The 22,187-nt window shown below is 41.0% G+C and overlaps 1 protein-coding gene across 1 annotated transcript; it reads right to left on the reverse strand.

Moving 5' to 3' along the window:
• Nucleotides 1–15,919: 15,919 nt before the first annotated feature.
• LOC149782891 (uncharacterized) lies at nt 15,920–21,301 on the reverse strand. The gene is made up of 2 exons (XM_089934438.1): nt 21,212–21,301; nt 15,920–18,281 (listed from the first exon to the last, which is right to left on the reverse strand). Exon 2 carries the CDS (start codon nt 18,209–18,211, stop codon nt 16,190–16,192), a length of 2,022 nt encoding a protein of 673 aa, XP_089790564.1. The 5' UTR covers nt 18,212–18,281; nt 21,212–21,301; the 3' UTR covers nt 15,920–16,189.
• Between the last annotated feature and the right edge of the window lie 886 nt (nt 21,302–22,187).

Genomic DNA, 22,187 nt, shown 5'->3' on the forward strand with positions numbered 1-22,187 from the left:
TAGTCACCCACCAGAAAGATGACTTCGCCACAGCAAGAATTGAGTGAGAAACCCGATGAGAACTCCAAGTTCAAACCCTACCATTTTCCAGTCTTCTTACCTGACTATTGTGATTGCCCGTCGATTGGACACGTTTCAGAAATGGCCTACGGATAGGGAAGGATTACCTTCTTCGCATGTTTTAGCTAGAACAGGATTTGTCTACTTGGGACCTGAGTCAGGATTAGGATACGAGGTACAGTGTTTCGCTTGCGGACTGAAGTTACGAATGGATCTATGTATCTATAAAGATTCAGCTATTCTGGAACATACTCGATGGTCACCACACTGCCCTTACCTTTCTATGGCCTTTCCACCCATCACAGTACGGTACAATGTTGACGGTACCTTAGAGACGGTACCTTCCAAAACAAGACATAAAAAACGTAAAAAAGGAAAGATGTACAAGCTTGAGACTGCATTGCGACTAGTATAAAAAGGGGCTATGGTCAAGATCGATAGTTCATTGTGACTACCAAGACCGAGCGAACAAGATGAATACTTTCAGAGAAACACAGAACAAGTTGTTTAGAAAGGCACAATTCAAGTGTGAGGCTTCGGAAGTGGAATGCGATTGTGAGCCTTGCGATGGGTACGATGCTGTACGTTGTGACCTTAGCGATGCCGTAAAGCATCATGGGAACTTTGTTCTCACGACCCCTATCATGGAAAGTGATGCTGTGCGTGTCAAACCTGAGGGATGCGAAAGCGATGCCACTCGTCCTCTTGGACATTTTTCTGGGTTTCGTTTTAAAGGGGGATGTTCACCTTCACGTCTACCCCCCTACGGATGTCATCCAGCCCTGAACAAACTCCTGCCCATGTGACCCAACCCTCATTGAAACGAACCTGTGAAAGACGAATATTCGTTTCCTGTGCGTTTGTCGGAATACTGCGACTTTGAAAATCGTCTTCAATCGTTCAAAGGAAAATGGCCTAAGTATCTGGGAGGCCCGACCCCCGAAGAATTAGCCAGAGCCGGATTTTTCTACTTGGGCGAAGGAGATAAAGTCAAGTGCTTCAGTTGCGGTGTGTCACTTCACCACTGGGAACCGCAAGATTCGGCCTACGTAGAACATGCTCGATGGTCACCGAATTGTCATTACTTACCCTTAGTGGGACCGAGACATTGAAGTAACTTACCATAATCTGTTCATGGATACTTTACACGAGAACATTCGTGCTTTGCCTGTGGAGTTGAGAGAACGCATTTACCGAGAGCTGGTCAAAATACAAGTCAAACGTAAAGAACAATTGCATCCGTTACGTCACCGGTGTTTGAACCACTGGTACCTGAATGCTATACAAGGACTGATTGAGTTGAAAGTGTTCCATTGGACAGACATTGATCAACGACCCCCTGGTTTTAAAAAGGAATGGTTTGGTATTGACAATTCTATCTACTACATTGTAAACGTACTGCATCGAATTCCAGAGGAAGAGTTAACGAATTACCAACATCTTGAACACAATGTCAGCTTGGTGAAAGAGGAAACTTCTGAACGAATTGTAACGTGTAAATTAGTAACTAAACGATTTAGATTCGACAATGAATTAAAACCATGTTTGTGCAAACAGTACATGTCTTGTGTCAGACCAAAGAGGATTTAGTATGACCTATTCATGGATACTTTGCTAGAGAACATTCGTGTTTTGCCTGTGGAGTTGAGAGAACGCATTTACCGAGAACTGATCAAAATACAAGTGAAACGCAAGCTCAAAGTGATTGAACCGTTTTTAAATTATGCTCTGTTCCAAAGTATAAGAAGACTGATTATGAGTGGATATTACATCAGGCACAAAGGTAAACGAGGCTATTGGCCACCACCCAAGGATTCCAAAAACAGTGTATATACTTATGGATACTTTACAAGAGAACATTTTGGGCTTGCCTGTGGAGTTGAGAGAAAGGATTTACCGAGAGCTGGTCAAAATACAAGTGAAACGTAAAGAACAATTGCATCCGTTACGTCACCAGATCTTTAACCACTGGTACCTGAATAGTATAAGAGGACTGATTCGTCAGAAATTTTTTCAGTGGTCAGACCTTGTTGAACACTTTCAGTTTGTGAATGATGATGAACTAGACGTTCGTAATTTTGGATACTTCGAGATTCACTTACTGCAACGTATTGAGGAAGACGAGTTAAAGGATTACCAACATTTGTTACATGGAATCTGCTTAGAAAAAGACGAAACATCTAGACAAACTCTGACGTTTCAGTTACAGTATGTAACATTTAAATTTCCTACTGAAGAACGAACATGTTTAGTTAGAAATTACCTTTATTGCTTCCGAAACAAAGAGACTATAAAATCAAGTTGCCATGCCACGGATTATATCACATATTATTGAACAGATTCCGTGGAAGGAACTCAATGACCATATTCAAACCGTGGATCATTACCATCAATTATTACAAGAACTGTATCCATTCAATTTGGGTCGACAAGTGGTGTGTGTCTTAGTGACTTGTTTTCTGGGATTTCGTTTACCAGCCGATTCTTTGTGGACTCTTTACGATCAGTACTTACCACCTCAATGGCCTTAAATGGTCATGAAAAACTCCTTTTGCTCAAAACCTTGCGTTTTCATCTGGATACTTCTCGACCTCTACGGGAAAAAAAGATTCGTCAACTTTTAGCTACCCAAGACGTGTATGACGATGTGTGTTTAGCTTGTGACTTACATCCCCAATGGACAGATGTCCGTGCCTGGAAAGAATGGGATTTTGAGGCTTGGACCCAAGAAGTGGCCCAGTATGCACGAGAGTTGTTCAAGGAAAAAAGTTACTTTTCAACCCGTGTTAGTGACGGTGCCAGAAGAACCCGTCACCCAGGACGGGACTGTCGTGGACAGGCCTGAAAGACCCTTTCGGGAGGACACTTGTGTGACCTTACCCCCTACTATAGAACTGGTTATAACATTACCCAAAACATGTTGTTGTACAGACACTTGTTTTTATTCCACGTTAATGGTTATCATGTGCCTTTTATTCTTGTACTTAAGCCTTTGGCTTTTATGTATTTTTGTCTTTCGTATTCATGTTTGAAAAAAAACATTCAATAAACGTGTTCTGAAAAAAGTATATAAACTCTCGTCTTGTTTGTTTTCGTGTCACAAGTGACATTCCTGACACTATGGCTACCTCTGCTGTCTCTGCTCCCTCTTCCTCTACTGTCAAAGTCATCGACGAACACTTAGATCGTGCCAGTTGGGAGGCTTTGTATCTTCGCCATCCCTTTAACATGCTCATTGCTGGACCTAGCGGTTCAGGCAAAACCGAATTCGTCAAACGTTTGATCGAACATAAACATCATTTGATCGATCGGCCACCTCAGCGGATCGTGTGGTGTTACAAAGAGTGGCAATCGGCGTACAGCCTCTTGCGAGAAAGTCAAGGCGATTCCATCGTGTTTGTGGAAGGCATTCCTAAAGAAGACGACGGCATCGTCTCTGACTCCCGTCAAACCCTTTTGGTCATTTTCGACGACATGTTAGGAGAAGACGAAGAAGAAATTAAACTGTGGTTCACGCGCAAAGGGCATCACCGTAATGCCAGTGTCGTTTACATCACCCAAAATTTGTTTCAACAAAGTAAAGCCCATCGCACCATCAGTCTCAATGCGCATTACGTGGTCTTGTTTAAAAGCCCTCGAGATAAATCGCAAGTGCAAGTCTTAGCCAAACAGTTAGGAACGCCTTCGCTGACTCTGGCGTACGACGATGCCACTCAAACGCCACACGCCTATTTACTCGTCGATTTGAAACCTACGACCCCGAGGATTTGCGATTTCGTACCCACTTGTTTCACCACTGGTGTCAAGACGGAGGGCCTGTCCTGTACACGTCTCCGTCCTCGACTTCATTTCACTCCACATCAAAAAATCTATAAAAACCTCAGACCCTTTTTCGTCTGTCTCACACAGTGTGAACATAACGTCCCTTCAGTCGCATCTTCCCGTCAAATTGATTCGTGCCTTGCATGGCATCAGTCGAGAAAAAAAATCCACAAATACGAGCTCGTGTCTTAGAAGCTAGTCTCAAAGAAGTCTTACGATGGTTCACGGTGACGGCACGTCAATTACTCCAAGCAATCATTCAGATTCCTCATCAAACCAAACGCTTTTTTGATCGAAACAAAGTCGCTTTGGTCCAACTGGCCGATCCCCGCATCGACACTCAAACCAAAAAACAAATCATTTTGAAACCTGGAGGGAGCGGTACTCTAGGAGGGGTCATCATTCGCTCTCTCTTAAGATGGGATCCAAATGCCCCCAAAGTTATCCCAAAGAAAAAAATCCAACGAAGCCCCAAGAAGAAAAAGAAAACTTCTCCAGTGGCTGGACCTTCCTCTGACCAGACACCACCACCCCGGGAAAAGAAAAGAAGCCCCAAGAAAAAGAAAAGTCCACAGAAGAAAACTAGTCGCAAGAGAGGCACTTCAGCCAGGACGCAACCTTACACTCGCAAACCACGACCTGCCACGGCAGTGACACGGTCACCGGCAGCCTCACGTTCATCCACTTCTCCGTTGATGACACCAAGAACTGAAGAGTACTTGGAGACGTTGATCACACCAAGAACTTCTCCGTTAATGACCCGAAAAAGAACTTCCCCAGTGGCAGGACCCTCCAATTTAGTGGCAGTGGCTGCTGCTCACAAAGTACCTTCTCCCAAAATCAAAGTCCAAGAAAGATCGGGCATGTTACAAAGTTTACTGGATTTGTCCAAGCAAGAACTGGCTCGATTTAGTCCGTTGCGTACCCCTCCACGACGTGTCATGCCTTTCCTCAAACTGATACGACGTAAAGACAATCAGTGGCGACGCGTTCCAGTATAAAAAAGACCTGTGACCAAGTCGGGGGTATCAGTGTTTTTTTTGGTGCTCCTGAAGACTCAAAGATGTCACCCTCTAGAAAACCCCAAGGAAAGAAAAGAAAATGACTACCACCACGTTTAGTCAAACATGGGGACATGTTATCTGTCCTGTCCAAAGCTTCTCCACCTCTACGAAAAAAACTCATTCAAACGGCCTCCAAAGAGGTCATCGATACCGTGTGCGAATGTTGTTTGAACGTTTTGAAAGGCACGATCCCTTTGTCCAAACACCAGAAACAATGCTTAAGCAAACATCGTCACGTTCTTCGCCAAATGGTTCAAAAGAAAATTCCCATTCGTCTAAAGAAGAAGATGTTGGTCCAACGTGGAGGCATTTTGCCTCTCTTGTTAGGCCCCATACTGAAAGGAGTCTTGGGAACCATGTTGGGAGGACTGGTGGGAGCAAGATAAAAAGACCTTCGGAAGTCCCAAGATCTCAGAATCGACCCCTGACAACCCCATGGAAGGACGAAAACTAGCTTTAGTGCCTTACAAACGATGGATGGAATACCATCGGTGGCAAGAACAACGCACCCCGCATTTACCTCCCAATCCCCATTTGAGCGAGATGTCCCAGTTACAACACGAATTGTAGTCCTTGATGGATCGCCAAGATTTGTCCGAAACAGAAAAATCGCAAAAGTACGGTCAACTTTTGCAACGACTGCAACTCTTTCACCAGAAACTTTAGACGAAACAGCTCTACCCACTCTGAAAGATTTTAAGACCTTGATGAAAAGTCCAGCACCATCACCAGTACCAGTACCAGTACCACCAGTACCAGTGACCAAGACAGAAAAAGGAAAAGAAGAAGAAAAAGAAGGGTTTCAAACTGCACCAGAAAAAGTACGCAAGTTAACAACACCACCTACCTCCAGAATTGGATGGATTAAAAAGATGATGGCCACCCCTTCTTCATCACAAGAGAAAAAGAAAGTGAAGACAGAAGTGAAGACAGAAGTGAAACAAGAACCGATATCCCCCGCTCAGACATCCTCCTCCTCCTCTTCAACACCTATTGCCGGTCGCACACGCAAAGCATTGCAATCCAAGAAAGTACCCCAAGAGAAAAAGAGTAGCATCCTCCAAGAGTGGGTGTCTTATTAACACACACACACAAATGGAAAAAGTCTTAGCCAGCATTTACTACGATCCCTCGCATCCTGCAGGTTACGCAGGAGTTCAAAAATTGTATCGTGCTGCCAAAAGTCGACTGAAAAGTCTCCGTTTACCTCAAGTGCAACGATGGTTACAAGAACAAGCTACCTACACTTTACACAAACCCATTCGACGCAAGTTTGCCAGAAGTCGCACCCGAGTGAAAGGCATCGATCATCAATGGCAAGCCGATTTAGCCGATGTCTCTCATTTGGCCAGCTACAATTGTGGCTACAAATATTTGTTTTGTGTCATCGACGTCTTTTCCAAATTTGCCTGGGTCGTGCCCTTGACTTCCAAATCCAGCAGCGAGTTAGTGCGAGCCCTGCAACGAGTGCTGAAACAAGGCGGTCGTCACCCTCTTCGATGGCAAACGGACAAAGGCACCGAATTTCTGAACCAAGCTTTCCAGAAAGAATTAAAGAAACGTGACATTCATTTTTTTACCACCGAGAATCCCGAAACCAAAGCCAGCATCGTGGAACGTTTTCAACGCACTTTGAAAGAACGCATGTGGAACTATTTTACGCATCACCACACTCTGAAGTCCATCGACATCTTACCGCACCTGGTGCAAGCGTACAACCAATCTTACCATCGAAGCATCGGACGTGCCCCGCAAGACGTGACTCCCGACAACGAAGTGTTGGTGTTTGAGCGCCTGTTCGGTACGTCCCCGACGAGGGCTGTCCCCAAGAAAAGTGGAGACTTGGCCGTAGGAGATTGGGTGCGCATTGGCAAAACCAAACGCACTTTCGACAAAGGTTATTTACCTAACTGGACGACCGAATTGTTTCGTGTCACTGGACGAGTGCATGGCCGTCATCCTGCCGTCTATAAATTGGAAGACATGAACGGAGAAGTGCTCAAAGGAACGTTGTATTTGCCCGAGTTACAACGTGTCACCAAAAAAGAAGACGACGTGTACGACATCGAAAGCATTCTCGAACGCAGAACCCGTAAAGTGGGCAAACGACGTGTCAAAGAAGTCAAAGTACGTTGGAAAGGATATCCACCTAATTTTGATTCTTGGATCGACGCTTCGCAAGTCATCGACTATAAAAAGAAGTGACCATCATGCCCTTTCACACAGACGTAGCTACGTCGACCACTCCTCCTTCAGCTAGTTCTTCTGTGCAAGATTTGCAAAAACAACCCTTGTGGGTGTGGTGTGGAGAACGTGTGCCTAAAACGCAAATCGTCTTTTTCTGCCAAATCTTCGTGGTGTATTGTGTCATCGGGGCAGCCATTGCCAATTTGAGTTTGCAACAAGGAGACAAACAATTGTGGACCATTTTATTGAGCAGTTGCATCGGTTACCTGCTTCCCAATCCCTCCCTGAAATTCTCCTCGAACGGGAACCAGAGGAACCTTGTGTCCAGTGCCAGTGTCAATCACCACTCCAATAACAACAACAACAACCACAATCAGAACCCCATTTCGGACGTAGACACGCCTCTGACGCCCACTGACCCCTCGGACAGCCACAGAACTCTAGAATTATGAGTCACGAGAACCAATTTTACTTAACCTTACCCAGTGACAGTTCCATGGAGGTGTTTCCCAACAACACGTTGTGCTGTTACACGGCCAAATTACCTCAGGCCATCCCCTTAGATCACGAAGCCCATTGGGAAGTGGCTTTGGTAGAAATGATTCACCCAACACAAATCAAAAACATCACTGAAACTCAAAACACTTTTGACGTCGAAATTCTGGACCCAGCACTGCAGCAAACCATGACGGCCACTTCTCAACATAGATCACATCTTGCGAAGGACTCAATACCCCGCAGCAGCAGTGACCCTTCTCCTCCTCTTTACGTTTATCACTTTAAAATTAATTCAGGCCATTATTTTAGTGGTCAACATCTGGTGGAGGCCATCGCTGACAAATTCTATGCAACCTTTGAGAAAGTTCTAAAAAAACGTGTCACCATCGACTCATCAGATTTGATAGTGAGGATAGAATTATACGTATTAAATTTTGCCCTGGATTGTATGACATTTTGGGTGGAGACCTCAAAATGGTCACGGATAAGCAGACCAAACAAATTCACATCGCAGAGATTGACAACAACGAGCATTTTGCGAGGTATTTTCGTTACCCAGTAGAACTGAACCAAGGACTGAATTTGATCTTCGTGTACTCCGATGTGGTGGAGTAGAACGTGGTGGGACACACCTCCGTGCCGTTACTGCGTGTCATTCCTTTCAAAAGTAAATTCTGCCACGGCCACTGACGAGGAAGGTGGAAACACTTACCACGTCCACCGCGAATTTGTCCATCCTCACTATTTGCCTGTCAGTAAGTCGTATTTGGACACGGTCAACATTGCTATAAAAGGAGATTTGGGACAAAATATTCCATTCACCAAAGGAAAAGTCACGGTGAAACTCCATTTTCGAAAACAGTTTTCTCACGACTCGTAAGTCATGTATCCAGTGCACGACAGCGAGGACACGGTTTAGGAGACATGTTAAAATCCGCCTTTCGTTCGGTGGCTCCGGTGTTGAAACCGATGGTGACACGCGGATTGCACGCCTTGAAAGATGCAGCACTGACACAAGGCAAAGAATTTCTCCACAATGTCATCATCGACAAACAAAACCCTAAAGAAGCCTTCATGAGGGCAGGCAAAAATGTCTTGCTGCAAACGGGTAAAGACCTTTTGGGCCGACGAGACACACCTATAAATGCCCTGCACGCTACCGAGTCAGGCATTCAGCAAGGACAAGGCAGAAAGAGACGACGAAGAAAACATCCTTTCACCAGACTTCAAGCGAGAAAGGCCAAGAAAAGAAGAACCGTTCGAGACTTAGACGTTTTCGATTATTGAAACACAGCAACAACAAAAAAATGATGCACCGAGAGTCTTGTGCTTGTTCCAAGACGGAACTGGATTTGTTTGCCATGCCACCCACCATGATGACTATGCAAGAATCCCAATGGGTGGAATTTCACCCCGTCTCCTCATTGACCGATTCTGCTCCCATCGAGTTTGAAATCAAAGGACAGCCCGAAGATTACATCGATCTGAATAGCAGTTACTTGTACCTGAAAGTCAAAGTTCTAGATAAGACAGGAGGCCCTATAGACACTGACGAGAAAGTAGCTCCCGTCAACAATTTCATGCATTCCTTGTTTAGTGGAGTGGACTTGTACTTGAACAACAAACTGGTCAGCAGCAGCATGGATACTTACCCTTACCGTGCCTACCTGGAAAATCTCTTGACGTACGGAATAGATGCCAAGAATACTCATCTCAATGCCTGTGTGCTATGGGAACCTGACGAAGCGAAGGAGTTTGACACATTAAAAAAAGACAATGACGGCTTTGTGGAAAGACAAAGCAAAATCCTAGCTGGAAAGAGTTTAGAACTGATGGATCGTTTGCATTTGGACATGTGGTTACAAGAAAAGTATTTGCTGAACGGAGTGAATGTCCGTTTGAGAATGAATCGTAGCAGTGCCGCTTTCCATTTGTTGGCTGATACTGATGCTACTAATGGTGGCAATCCTAAAAGCAAAATCGAAGAGGCCAGACTCTACGTACGCCGTGTGGAAGTGTTACCTAAAGTGGGAAATGACATCAGTCAGACGTTGAGCAGAACGACCGCCAAGTATCCCATACTACGTGTGGAAGTGAAAACGTTCACCATTCCTGCTGGACAGCATTCCATGATCGAAGATCATCTGTTTCAGGGACAGTTACCCAAGCGTTTAATCCTTGGTATGGTCCTGAATTCAGCCTTCAACGGAGCCTTCGCTGAAAATCCTTTCAACTTTCAACACTTCAAGGTGAAAAAAATCGAAGTCAGTCGCGATGGCAAGACCTTGTGTACCAGACCTTTCGAACCTGACTTTAGTGACGAGAAGATGAATTACTTGAGATCGTACTTGTCCCTGTACGAAGCCACCGGTCAGTTAGGAACCAACACCAGTCACGGCATTACGTACGAGGATCATGCAGGAGGTTATGCTTTGTGGGCTTTTGATTTCACTCCAGACCAAGGCAGCGACGAGGGACATTTCCACCCTATAAAATCTGGCCAGATTCGTGTGGAACTTCAGTTTGCAAAAGAGCTGCCAGAGACAGTGAACGTCATCCTGTATGCAGAATTCGATAATGCGATCGAAATCAACAGTTTGATTGAAGTCATTCTAGATTATTAGAAACCATGGAAGACTGTTCTCCCTCTTTACCTAGTGGAGAAACTTTGGAGATGGAATGTGAGGAGATCATGGAAAAAGAAGAAGTGATCATGATGAAGTCGAGATGGCCAGAACAAGAAGCCCATTTAATCTCCTGTTTTGCCAAACACTTGGTGGAAAAAATGACGGAATTGATCAAGAAAAATTGCTATGGATGTCAAAACGATCATCCCAGTCAAATTCAACACGATAAATGCCTGATGTTGAGTCAAGAAGAAAAATTGGACGAGTATCTGGACGAAGCTTGGAGTCTCATCACGGACAAAGACGTGTTGCATCAGTGGTATAAAGACTTGCGTGAACATTCTTGTCCACCATTAACCACTCAAGAGATCCATCGTATCGAAGCTCTCCTGAATCAAAGTGAGGAGACGAAACGAAGAAACGGTTACTTGTCAGACATTTTCAAGCAAAAAGTCAGGATCGAATTGACGACTTATTATTACCTGTGAAGAAGAAAAACAACACAAATGGATACCTGGGAACTTTATTACCTTTTGATCCACAGTTCGTATACGTCTTCTTGGAATCCTGTCGTCTGTGCTAAAGATGAACTCCCTCATCGCAAACCTCAAGACCATCTAGCTTACGTGATCAACACGGACGACAGTCATCTCCCAGGAACCCACTGGGTAGCCGTCTACTTTCCTCAAGAAGGATGTGTGGAATATTTCGATTCGTACGGATTGCCTCCTTTGGAAGACGATATCATTGACTTTATGAGAAGAAATGCTCAAACCACCCGATTCAATAATGTGAAATTACAAGGCACAGATTCCTTGGTGTGTGGACAATATTGTGTGTATTTTCTGCATCATCGCAGCCTGGGCTATTCCTTAGAACATTTAGTAACAGTTTCATTCACAACGTTGTCAGCCCTGTTTAAAGTAGACTGTCAATTGAGAAAAAAATGTTTGATGTTATAGTGTTGGATTATTGTTTAAAATATGTTAGAGTTGTTGTTGGTTAGTGTTAAGTGATTTTTGAATAAAAAATGTTCTGTTTTGAAAAAAATGCCTTTGTGGTTTGTTTAGCTATAAGAATGTTGGATTCATGCTCTTTAATTTCTTACTATCCCTCTCATGACACTCACTGAACGTTGCGACTCGAAAACCGTGTGGGGATGTTTTCCTTCACGTCCGCGCTTTGACTTTAAGAACCGGGTTGTTTCCAGTCTAACCATCCATTGTCGACTCATCCTCCTACGAAGATGTGCTCCAAACTAGCTAAGCTCAACGAAGCCTACGTGAATTTGCATAGGGTCAGACACAGTCTGATACCGAAGCCAGAAGAGATAGAGAATGTGAGAATGCTAAAAGTCACTGAAGACCTGATAGAAGAGCTCTTCAGAGAAGAAGTGAACAGGGAAAAAGAAGAATGGCCAGAGAAGTACAGACTTCAGAGACAGCAGCAGCAGCAGCAGCAACAGCAGCAACAACAACAACAGCAGCAGCAGCAACCTGAACCTGACAGAGGCTTTGTCGATTGTCGTATCGACACCAAAGATTTCTTCTTCTCTTTCCGAAGAAGCAGACCTATCGCAAGAAAGCCTATCCTCAGAGGACATCGCATTCTTAGAAACTAAAAAAGATTGCCATAGCAAACAAAAAAACAAAAAAAACAGCCCTTTTCAGGGCTACCCAATACTCTAGAAAAGAAATAACCATCAATTTGCCAATGTGTGTAGGTAGAGTAGTGTGAATATAAACACTAACTCTTTTTTAAAAAAATGTGAGGGTATGTGTTTGTGTTTGTAAGTGCTCACGTACGTTGGTATGGATAGTAGATTAAAATGATGTCTTTTTTTTTGGTGTTTGAGGTGCATATTTGGGGTTAGATTGGATTGCTTTGCGTATGTGGATAGTCTATTGAAGTGATTCATGAAACATTTTTTTAGAATAGAAATGGGTAGTATAAAAATGTGAGTGAGTGTTTCTTTTAGGTCCGCGCGTTGTTTGGTCATGATCTAGGTAAGATCAATTTTATCTTTTTAGGGGATGTTTTCCTTCACGTCCGCGCTTTCAGTATAAATTGAAACTCGTTCGGCAGTCCAACTACCCTTGTTGATTGATCAACACCAAAAATGAACACGAGACTGGCGAAACTGTTGGAACTTCATGTGCATCTGGAATATGCCAGGCGCCTGTTGAATGAACTGGCCGCGGAAGCCATTGTGGAAGACGGAAGGATGAGAGAGGAGGAGGAAAGAAGAAACAAAGAAGAGGAGGAGAGAAAATACAAAGAAGAGGAGGAGGAGAGAAGAAACAAAGAAGAGGAGGAGGAAAAGGAGAGAAGAAGAAGAAATTTCAGAATCCCAGAGAGCGAAAATTGGGATTCTGAAGCCACATATCCTGCCTCTGCTCTCTCCCCCCAAAAGGTAAAAAGTAACTGGGGGATAAGATGTGTATGTGGCGCCAGGCCTGGAAGGTGCCACCATTAACCAGGTGTCCATGAAGTTAAAAAAAAAACAGCCCTTTTCAGGGCTACCCAATACTCTAGAAAAGAAATAACCATCAATTTGCCAATGTGTGTAGGTAGAGTAGTGTGAATATAAACACTAACTCTTTATTGATAGTGCGAGTGTATGTGTTTGTGTGTTTGTGTTTGTGTTTGTAACAGTTCACGTAAGTTTGTGTGAATAGTAGTTTCTTTATTGTTTCTTAGCGTATGTGGAGAGTATAGTTTTGGTTTTATTATATGAAATGAGAAAGTAGGGGATGTTTTCCTTCACGTCCGCGCGTTATTTCGTCATGATCTAGGTAAGATCAATTTTATGTTTTAGGGGGATGTTTTCCTTCACGTACGCGCTTTTCGTATAAGAACCCACAGTATTCGTCGTTCAAACCATTCTACAGAGAAGATGGCTTCGAACCACCTCGATAAATTTCAAACATTGCAAGACGTCCTTGACAATTTGGGCATGATAGAACAAATGCTAGTACGACTCAATGAAGACCACTATTCTTATAGTCCGCATAGAGTAAAAATGGAGATTAACAACTTAAGAAAAGCAAAGGACATGATAAGTGGTGTGATAAAGGAAATAAAGGAGGAGAAGGAGGATGAAGAGGAAAGGATAAGAATACGAAAATGGAATGAAAAAATTGAAAAAGAAGAAGAAAATGAGAAGAGGAAGAAAGAAGAGGAGGAAGAGAAGAAAGAAGAGGAGGAGAAAAAAATGAAAGAAAAGAAGAGAAAGAGTGTAGGAGAGAAAATAAGAAGTTGGCTGAGAAAAAGAAGAAATTAGAAGCAGAAGAAGAAGAACCAAAGGCCCTTTTCAGGGCCACGCATATTTCTCGAAAAGAGAATGACTTTTCAATTGCCTACCCCTTTTTTTTAAATTAAAAAAAAAATTTAAAAAAATCCCATGTTCAATTCCCCTTGTCCCTAGACAAGCCCAAACTCTATTCCCCCATGTTAATTTCCCTTGTCGCTAGACAGACCCACGATTTATTCCCATGTTAAATTCCCCTTGTACGTAAAGTGACCCACGATTTATTCCCATGTTAAATTCCCCTTGTACGTAATCTGACCCACGATTTATCGCCATGTTAATTCCCATTGTACGTAATCTGACCCACGATTTTTCGCCATGTTAAATTTCCATTGTACGTAATCTGACCCAGGGGGGTCTGTAATGCTAATTCCCATTGTACGTAAAGTATCCCCATTCACTACTATCATGATTTGTTCTTTACCACGGAATTGATGCTGCTTGCTGATGTTAATACTCCCAGGTTTATCGTGGGAAGCTGTACTGAAAATCAGCGGGGTCTCCTTAGATTTGTTTACCGACGTCAACATGTTCAATTTTGTCCAAAAAGGAATTCGAGGTGGGATCAGCGTCATTACTCATAGACATTCAAAAGCCAACAACACATATTTACCTGATTATGATCCTAACGAAGAATCTAACTATATAATTTATTTGGATCCTCAAAATCTTTATAGTTGGGCAATGTTACAGTCAGTGCCTACGGGAACTTTTTCGTGGATGAATCCAGAAATATCTACAGAAGATATGCTCAACAGCGATAAAGACACCAGATATTTTCCCCGAGTCGACTGATTTTATCCTCAAGAACTCCACAATCAGCATGACGATTCCATGCTAGCGCCAGAAAGTTTATTGGTGACCAAGGGCATGATGAGCCCTCATACGCTTCGGCTAAAACAGTAATTAGAGTGAGGAGGAAAAACATCTAAATTATTACCCAACATTATGAGCAAAAATCGATATGTCATTCATTAAAAATTCACAGGAAGTGCATCCGGTCGGGGTTTCAGCTGAAAAGAATTCATCGTGTGCTCAAATTTAATAGCGCAAATGGCTAGAGATCTACATCAATTTTAACGTCATAAAATGGTTTGAAACTGATGAACAACTCGTTGTTTAGCAAAAGAATGGGAAACATTCGAAATCGAGTAGATGTTGAATTGGTCAATGATCTCATGCGGAGAAATAAATTTAAAACCGATCCCACTTTCGCCAGCATGAAAATTTTTTCACGAAAATTTAGTAGCGATCCACAGGAAAAACCCGAACTGGTGTTAAGCAAACCCATCTACAGTGGTTTTACGGTGTTGGAGCTGTCCAAATTTCTCATGTATGCTTTTTACGGGCACATCAAACATATGAGTAATTAAGCCAAACTGTTGTTTATTGATACTGACGTCTTGTGTTATGAAATTAAAACCGAGGATGTGTACAATGACATGTTCTCGGACAGGCATTTATTCGATTTATCGGATTATCCTAAAACGAGTCAATTTCACGATGATTTTAACGAGAAGGCCGTTAACAACTTTAAGGATGAGGCTAACTCGGTGCCTATTGCGGAATTCGTCGGTTTGCGAAATTAAATGTGCTCGGTCATATTAGCGGACAGCGTATGGAGGAATTAAGGTGTTTTCGCGCATGAGCACTATCAGATCGAATTGTTATAATTTATTTTACTTGCTCGCTTAACACCGTGGGTTTGCCCTGTTACGATAAATAACGATATGTTCTGGAACATGTTGTTATAGCCTTGGCGTGTGGCCATAAAAGATAGTAGAGATGTTAAAAATACTTTGGTTGCTGATCTCGGAATGATGTAAACAAAGTTTTGGGAGGGGGAAACCGGCTATGACGATAAATTAGTTTTGGGTGTCACAATCTTTTTCATAAACGAAAACAGATATTTTCACATGGGCGGATAGTCGGAGATAATAGGGTAAGACGGATCCGAACACACTCCCTTGAATTCGAAATCACGTTCAAGAGTAAGAAGTATAATGTTTTGTGCTCCAAAATACCTCAAAATTAATTTGGACAGCAACAAATAAAATATTTTGTTTTCTGAACCGCGTTTTTACACACTACTAACAGAATTGTGGTTATTAAATCCCTCAGAAAAATTGTCTTTTACTAAAAGTCTTAGGAATTATCTGAAATAGGAACTTATTTATGCTCAACTTACTCGTAGACCTCTTCTTAAAAGCCCTTTCAACAACTAAGAGTAGACTTTTTAAATATGTGTGTAAATTTAATTTCATGATTACCTTATTGTGGCATACAAGCCGAAATTTTATTTCATTTTTGAAAGATACTCGCTTGAAAGAACATTTTCTTTCAAATTGCTGAAAATACACATTTTGTACGATACAAATATTTAATTGATAGCAGCATATCTAGTTACACAATAAGTGCAACCTCTTAAGTTATAATTGGCATGTGACGTATTCCAAGCAAATGTCAGTAGTTGGAATGGAAGATTTTAATTCAAACATTTTTATCGCTTATTTTGTCAAAACTTAACAAATTTTGCTAAAGCCATTTTTATGATAATGCATACTTTTAAAGCAAACAAAATATGTCGCAGAGTACAGGACATGTTTGAATTAATTTTGTTTTTACATATTATTGCATTTTTCATATAGCAAGGCGGCGGCAAAGTCGGCAGCCAGTCTATCATTTGGTCTTTTCTGCATACAGAGATCTGCAACGAATTCTAATTCGTCTGCTTCTCCAAACGTGTGAATTTGATCTAACAAGTATCCTAGTGAATACACATCCGATGACTTGGTTGTTACGTTCCCATTCCTCACTTCTGGCGCAAGGTAGACATAATCCTCCAACGAATTAGTAACTTTGTATCGCTTGCCATTTAAATCTGTTGACAGCCCAAAGTCGATAAATTTCAAACTGATGACTGAGCTTAGTTGTTCTAAAATGATGTTATTTGATTTTAAGTCATTGAGCAAGATGCCTTTTGCATGAAAACTTGCCACACCATCACATAATTGGAATCCAATGGTCAACCACATATTCTTCGGAATTTTCTGTTTTTCCCACAGTAGGGTCTCCAGAGTAAGGCCGGTTCCTACAAAGTCTTGAACGATTCCATGCACAGGACTGGCACAACGAAGAAGCCTCACAAGACCGTAACAAACGGGCACGTAACCGGTGTCCTTGAGGTAGAGAAGACGCTGAGCCTCCTCATATACCTCCCTTTCGCTTGTATATTCTTCTTCGAACTCCTTCACTACTACAAGTCTATTAGGAGAACATGAATTTTTGTATCTCGCAAGGAAAACTTCTCCGAAACTGCCCTTTCCAACACATATGCGTTGTCCCTTCTCCTCATCAAGTTCATATATGATATCAGACAGCTGCAAAATTGGTGGTTCTATGGACCGTAAATCCATGGCCAGCTCTGCAGCATGTTGGCACTCAGAAATATTTATAGGTACTGTCTGGTGTAATTTCTCGGGCTTCGCTGGTTCTTCTACGTTTATATTGATCCCACTTTGGTTTCTGCTGGACAAGCTATCCACTAACGCATCTGGTAAACTACAACTTTTTCTAGCATGAATTCCCATCAAGATTTCGTTCATGATGGAGTTTTCATCGTTACTAGTTTTAGGTAGCTCATAGTTCTGGCTGTTCGTGTTAATTTCAGCAAAGATTTCGGACTCTTCTCTCTCGTCTTTGAATGCAAGCGAGTCGATGTATTTTTCTATGAGACATTCAGTTTCAAAGCTTTCTGCGGTACATTCAGTTGTAAAGGTTTTAATGCTCAACGTGCGCGGAGATTCGAATGCAGTGTACCAAGAGCTATCGCTTTTTGATTCCACAGGAGAATTTTGTGCTGTAAAGAAGACATCTTTTTGGCGAGCAGGTTCAAAGTTGGTCGTTATAATCAATGGCCGACATTTTTCTCTATAGTTTTCAATACAGGTTTTTGGGTACTCGCATTGGCAATTGAAATTGATGGCATTTACGTCATCCATAAGACCATTCTGATTATTACTTCCAGGCTCGTTTATAGAAGACAGATTAGATCTTCGATTCAGCCGATGGCAGCCAGTAACTTCGCCAGCTGTTTCTATTTCTTCTGCTAGACACCTACTGCATGCCATAACAGTTTGTCTGCTTTCTGGTTGGGGAATAGGGACAAGAAATTCTCCTTTACACATATGCTGCAGATGAGTAACCAATGGGAGCAGATCCGTCGGTTTCATTAATGAGCTATTCACCGCTTCCCAGCTATGTACTTTGCAAATATTATTTTCGCAAGAATGGGCTTTGTAAACCTGATCGGAATGTTTTCTGCCTGTTGTTTCTGTAGAAAGAGTTTTATCACATGAGTTCTTTCTGGATATTGTATATCCTGCACAGATGACATTGTCAGATCGCGATGGCAGTGACTGGTTGATGACATAGCATTCTGTACCTCTCCGCCATGTCTTCCCGATGCGCATTTTATTCCTAAGGACCTGCAGATACCTTTTTGAGCGTCTCTTTACACTTTTTTTCGCCGTTGAATAAGGATTTAAGAATTGCTGGTCCTGATTGCTCACTACTGAAAAGGGATTCAGAGATGACAGGTCCTGATCGCGCTGAGATGCTGTTAATTTCCGTGCATGGAACATGGCTAATATATATTCGAGGCCTAGCTGTCATGCCCCATGACTGAATGCTGAAAGATCTACATGTTGCCAGCTGTAATAGGAACAAATTAATATATTAACATATATTTGTGTGTATTCGTATAATTTCTTTCTGTTGGTAGTCAGATTGTAAATATGCATTTCGTTTGTGAAAGTAACCGATGATAGCATTGTGTCTTGTCTTTTAAACTTAGTTAATCACAATTTTTTCTGTTAAGAGACCGTGCCACTACGTCATGCAAGGGCCCTGTTCCTTCGCATTGCAAAGGGATATTTATACCCGAGGATGGGTTTGTTTACGTTTAGCTGATCTGCGTGGAGGCAAAGCTTGATGCTAGTAACTTATTTAAAGTAAAGGATTTGAAGATGATAATTTAAATACTTGCGCGACCAACACTCTTTTTTTTTTACGGTACATTTTGGCTGCGTATCGGGCAAGTGAGATAGATGCATAATAGTCTATAACAAAAGATTCAGGAAAAAATCTATCTTACATTATATGAAAAATTCGAGCTATATATGCAGTAATATATGTATTTTCCTTACTTAAAAAAATAAAGACTTCGGACTTTTCAACCTCGCATTGAGTACAATACGTGTTTTCGCCACGAATTCAGAATTCATATTGTTGTCTCGACGCACACTAGTCTTGGTTTCCAGCATGTTATGGATGTTTCCACAAAGTTCGTACATTTTTTTGAAGCAGGACGAAGGAAATAATTGATAAGATTGTATGATTGATATTGACTGATCTACTTCAATTACAGGATACTAAAGTGACATGCCATTAGTTAACACATCAAGGATAAACACCAATTCAACTAACACAACCAAAGTTAAAAAGTTTACTTTCGTTCTTACTTTCTTTTATCTTTATTTATTCCGTCCAAACTGCAAAATGTGTTGGTGTTCTTCCGACCGTTATTTCTTTCCGTCTTAATTCATTTATAATTTTCTGGAAATATTTTTCTGACGATAAAGAAATAATTCCAATTTTCCTTTGTTTCAAACAATTATGTTTAGTTAACGCGTTATGAATGGCCTGTCTTGTATATTATCCCCGGTGTAACGACTTTAAGCTTTTAAGTTTTTTATTTTTTATTTTAATTGTTACTATAAATGTAAAGCTGAAAGTTAACACCGAACTAAAGTTTAAAAACAGCTTAAAAACACAAAAAAGCATAAATCGACTAAATAAATTAGTTCCACATAGTGGATAAACATCTGAAAACATAACGAATCTGAGTTTGAAAAATAGGGAAAACTCATCATCACTATATAAAGTATGTACAATACGTTATTCTATTCCTCTCTCTCTCCTGAAACTTTGTACAATCAATCCAGCTGTTTATTTCTTGAATATTTTTGTTTGAAATTTTTCCCCATAGCGCCGAGGGTAATAATTTTAAATTCATTGTACTGTAAACCTTGTGTAATGAAGCAATTAGCATCAGGTGAGCATTTACACTGAAAGAAACTAATGTTGTCATTAAATTAGTGCCATCTCCGTTCTTGTTTATCAGGGACAACACACGCACACACACAAAAATACTGGAACACTTACTATTTATATTATGGAACTTTAAAAAAGGATACAGACTTTTAATTGTCTCACGTGTATTTTATATGGTTGATATAACTACGTAGCAAACGCATGTTGAAGAGTTCGTTTTAAAGCCTTACCTATTTTTTTATTTATCACTGCTACCACGCAGATTTATTGGGAAAAATAATTGTTATTACTGCTGCTGTTGTTATTGTTCTTGATTTTGGAACTAGCTTTGGCAAATGATTGTCTATTTATCACCTTGAGCCCAAGACTGGTTGATTCAGAACTTCCAGCAACAGACTTGTGTTTTACCATTCGGCATGGACAGAAAGGGGTGGGGTTAAAGGCGAGGGGGTAATTGTCGTTTCCTTATTATGGTCGCGACTACACACTATGTGCATATTTATACTTTTGTAAAGTAATAAATACAGTTTTGCCTCAGTCTTCATTAACGCAGTACTGTTTTCCTTATTAGAATCACACGCAAAGTCAATTATGGCAAAGTTATGCCATTGAATATAATACAAGTTTTCATTTTACAAATATTTGTTGTTTCTAGATCCCAATTCAGACATACAAGATTATTTATCTTGTCTTTGTTATGTTGCCTAATATTTATTTGAGCGAGGGAACATGGGTGGAGAGTATCATATACATCCCACCCTCACCCCTATTCCCATAAGATTGCAGATCGGTGTACTTGACGTAATGCAATAAATTAACAATTAAATCTGTAATCAACAGAAACTTTGGATAAGATAGTATATCCGGTACAAATTAGGCAATTCTGAATTATAGGGTAATGCCTACTTTTTTTCCAGATCCAACATAAAGGTCTTCTTAAGATATCTTTTATGAATTGCATAGAGGACATTTGCTTGACACGAGCGAATGAGTGACATATTTCATCGAGTGGGTAAAAATACTTAAGTTTTTCACCCACGAGAGGAAAATATATCCATTATTCACTCGTAGGAAGCAAAGTTTCTTTTTATTTTATGCTCAGTCGTATTGTATAGTACTGTGTGTAGTCTGTAGAACAGGTTGAAGTAGCAGTACTGAATTCCACGCTATGTTCGCGGTTTGCTGTTTATGTTCTGCTGTCATTTGTGATTCTTCACACAATTTTCATGCCGAATTGGAAGAAAAATAACATATTAAGAAAACACTAGTATTGTCTTCTTGGATTTGTACTGGAGTAGGCTTTAAAGAGAGGCAGTCGCTTTACCACACGGCTACGTAAGAATCTGAGAATAACATCAAATTTTTATCGACGCGGCAGTGAAATTATTTCTCGTAATTCACTCCAGCGAATTATCATTTTTTTTTGCCTTGGAAATTCCAGAAATTCACGGTCTAGCATAATTAGAAAATAAATTCACTGAGATGTCTTAAGAGAGATACAGAAAAACATTAGTCATTAAGATACTTACTAGTATTCGCTGCTTATATGTACTTGAAAAACCTTCACGCCAGTCGCAGAGTTAAACTCCCAAAAATCATGGCTACAATGTCATCATGCTGCTTCGTCACAGATAATGACGTAGTTCATGACGTAGAAATGTCAGCGTCACGTGAGACGTTAATAATATAAAAGTAACATAATTGTTGGTAATGGGGAACACATAAAGTGATACCAACCCTTTTTCTAAAGTACAGAAAGTAACGCAGAGATTCACCTAAATTTTTTTATGAAATTTTTATACGAGTTTTATTCGTGCGCAGAAAACCTGGGAAAATTCAAATGTAAATTAAGTTGTGAAATTATTGTGAAAATTATGGCTTCTTTTAAGTCAGGTAATTTCTGGACACAAAAGTGAATATGAAAATAGTAGATGAACAGTGGCATTTTTAAACAGTGGAAAATAGTGTATACGCATTCATATTTAAACTTAATGATGGTAATTATGCCACACAGTGTATCGCCATTGTAATCGTCATCAACACCATCATCATTTTGAATAATGTGCTACGTCATGATGACCGGAAGCATAGTTAGAAGAGAATATAATAATATTACATACGCATTCAGGGCCCAAATTAGGTCTTGTGCTGGTTGTTTTTTTTCTTACAAAATTTCAAAAGGTCCATGACATTCCTCGAAAGGGAAAAGAAGCACAAGTCCATGTATCTATTTTTTCAGTGCCCATAATACTCAAAAAACGTGCGCATGGTCACATTTGAAGAGACAAATGACTGTACGTTTGTTTGTGTACACCGGACCCTTCCGCCACCGATCCGGTCCTGCCTTATAATCTCGTATGGCCGATCTGACGTTCGATACAAGTGTTCAATCTGTTATTCGTATCGCACGCCTAACATGGCACGCCCAGCCTGGAACTTCTTTTACAACTTGAAATATTCAATAATAATCGACTTATAAAATATCGGTAATGATTTATTGCTAAA

Source organism: Sinohyriopsis cumingii, chromosome 15, assembly GCF_028554795.1.
Source record: "Sinohyriopsis cumingii isolate HCF-2022 chromosome 15, ASM2855479v2, whole genome shotgun sequence".
Classification (NCBI taxonomy): Eukaryota; Metazoa; Mollusca; class Bivalvia; order Unionida; family Unionidae; genus Sinohyriopsis; species Sinohyriopsis cumingii.

Bases quoted from the DNA above. Each gene is read 5' to 3' on its own strand.
- LOC149782891 (XM_089934438.1), bottom strand. From the start codon at position 18,211: ATGTTCCATGCACGGAAATTAACAGCATCTCAGCGCGATCAGGACCTG.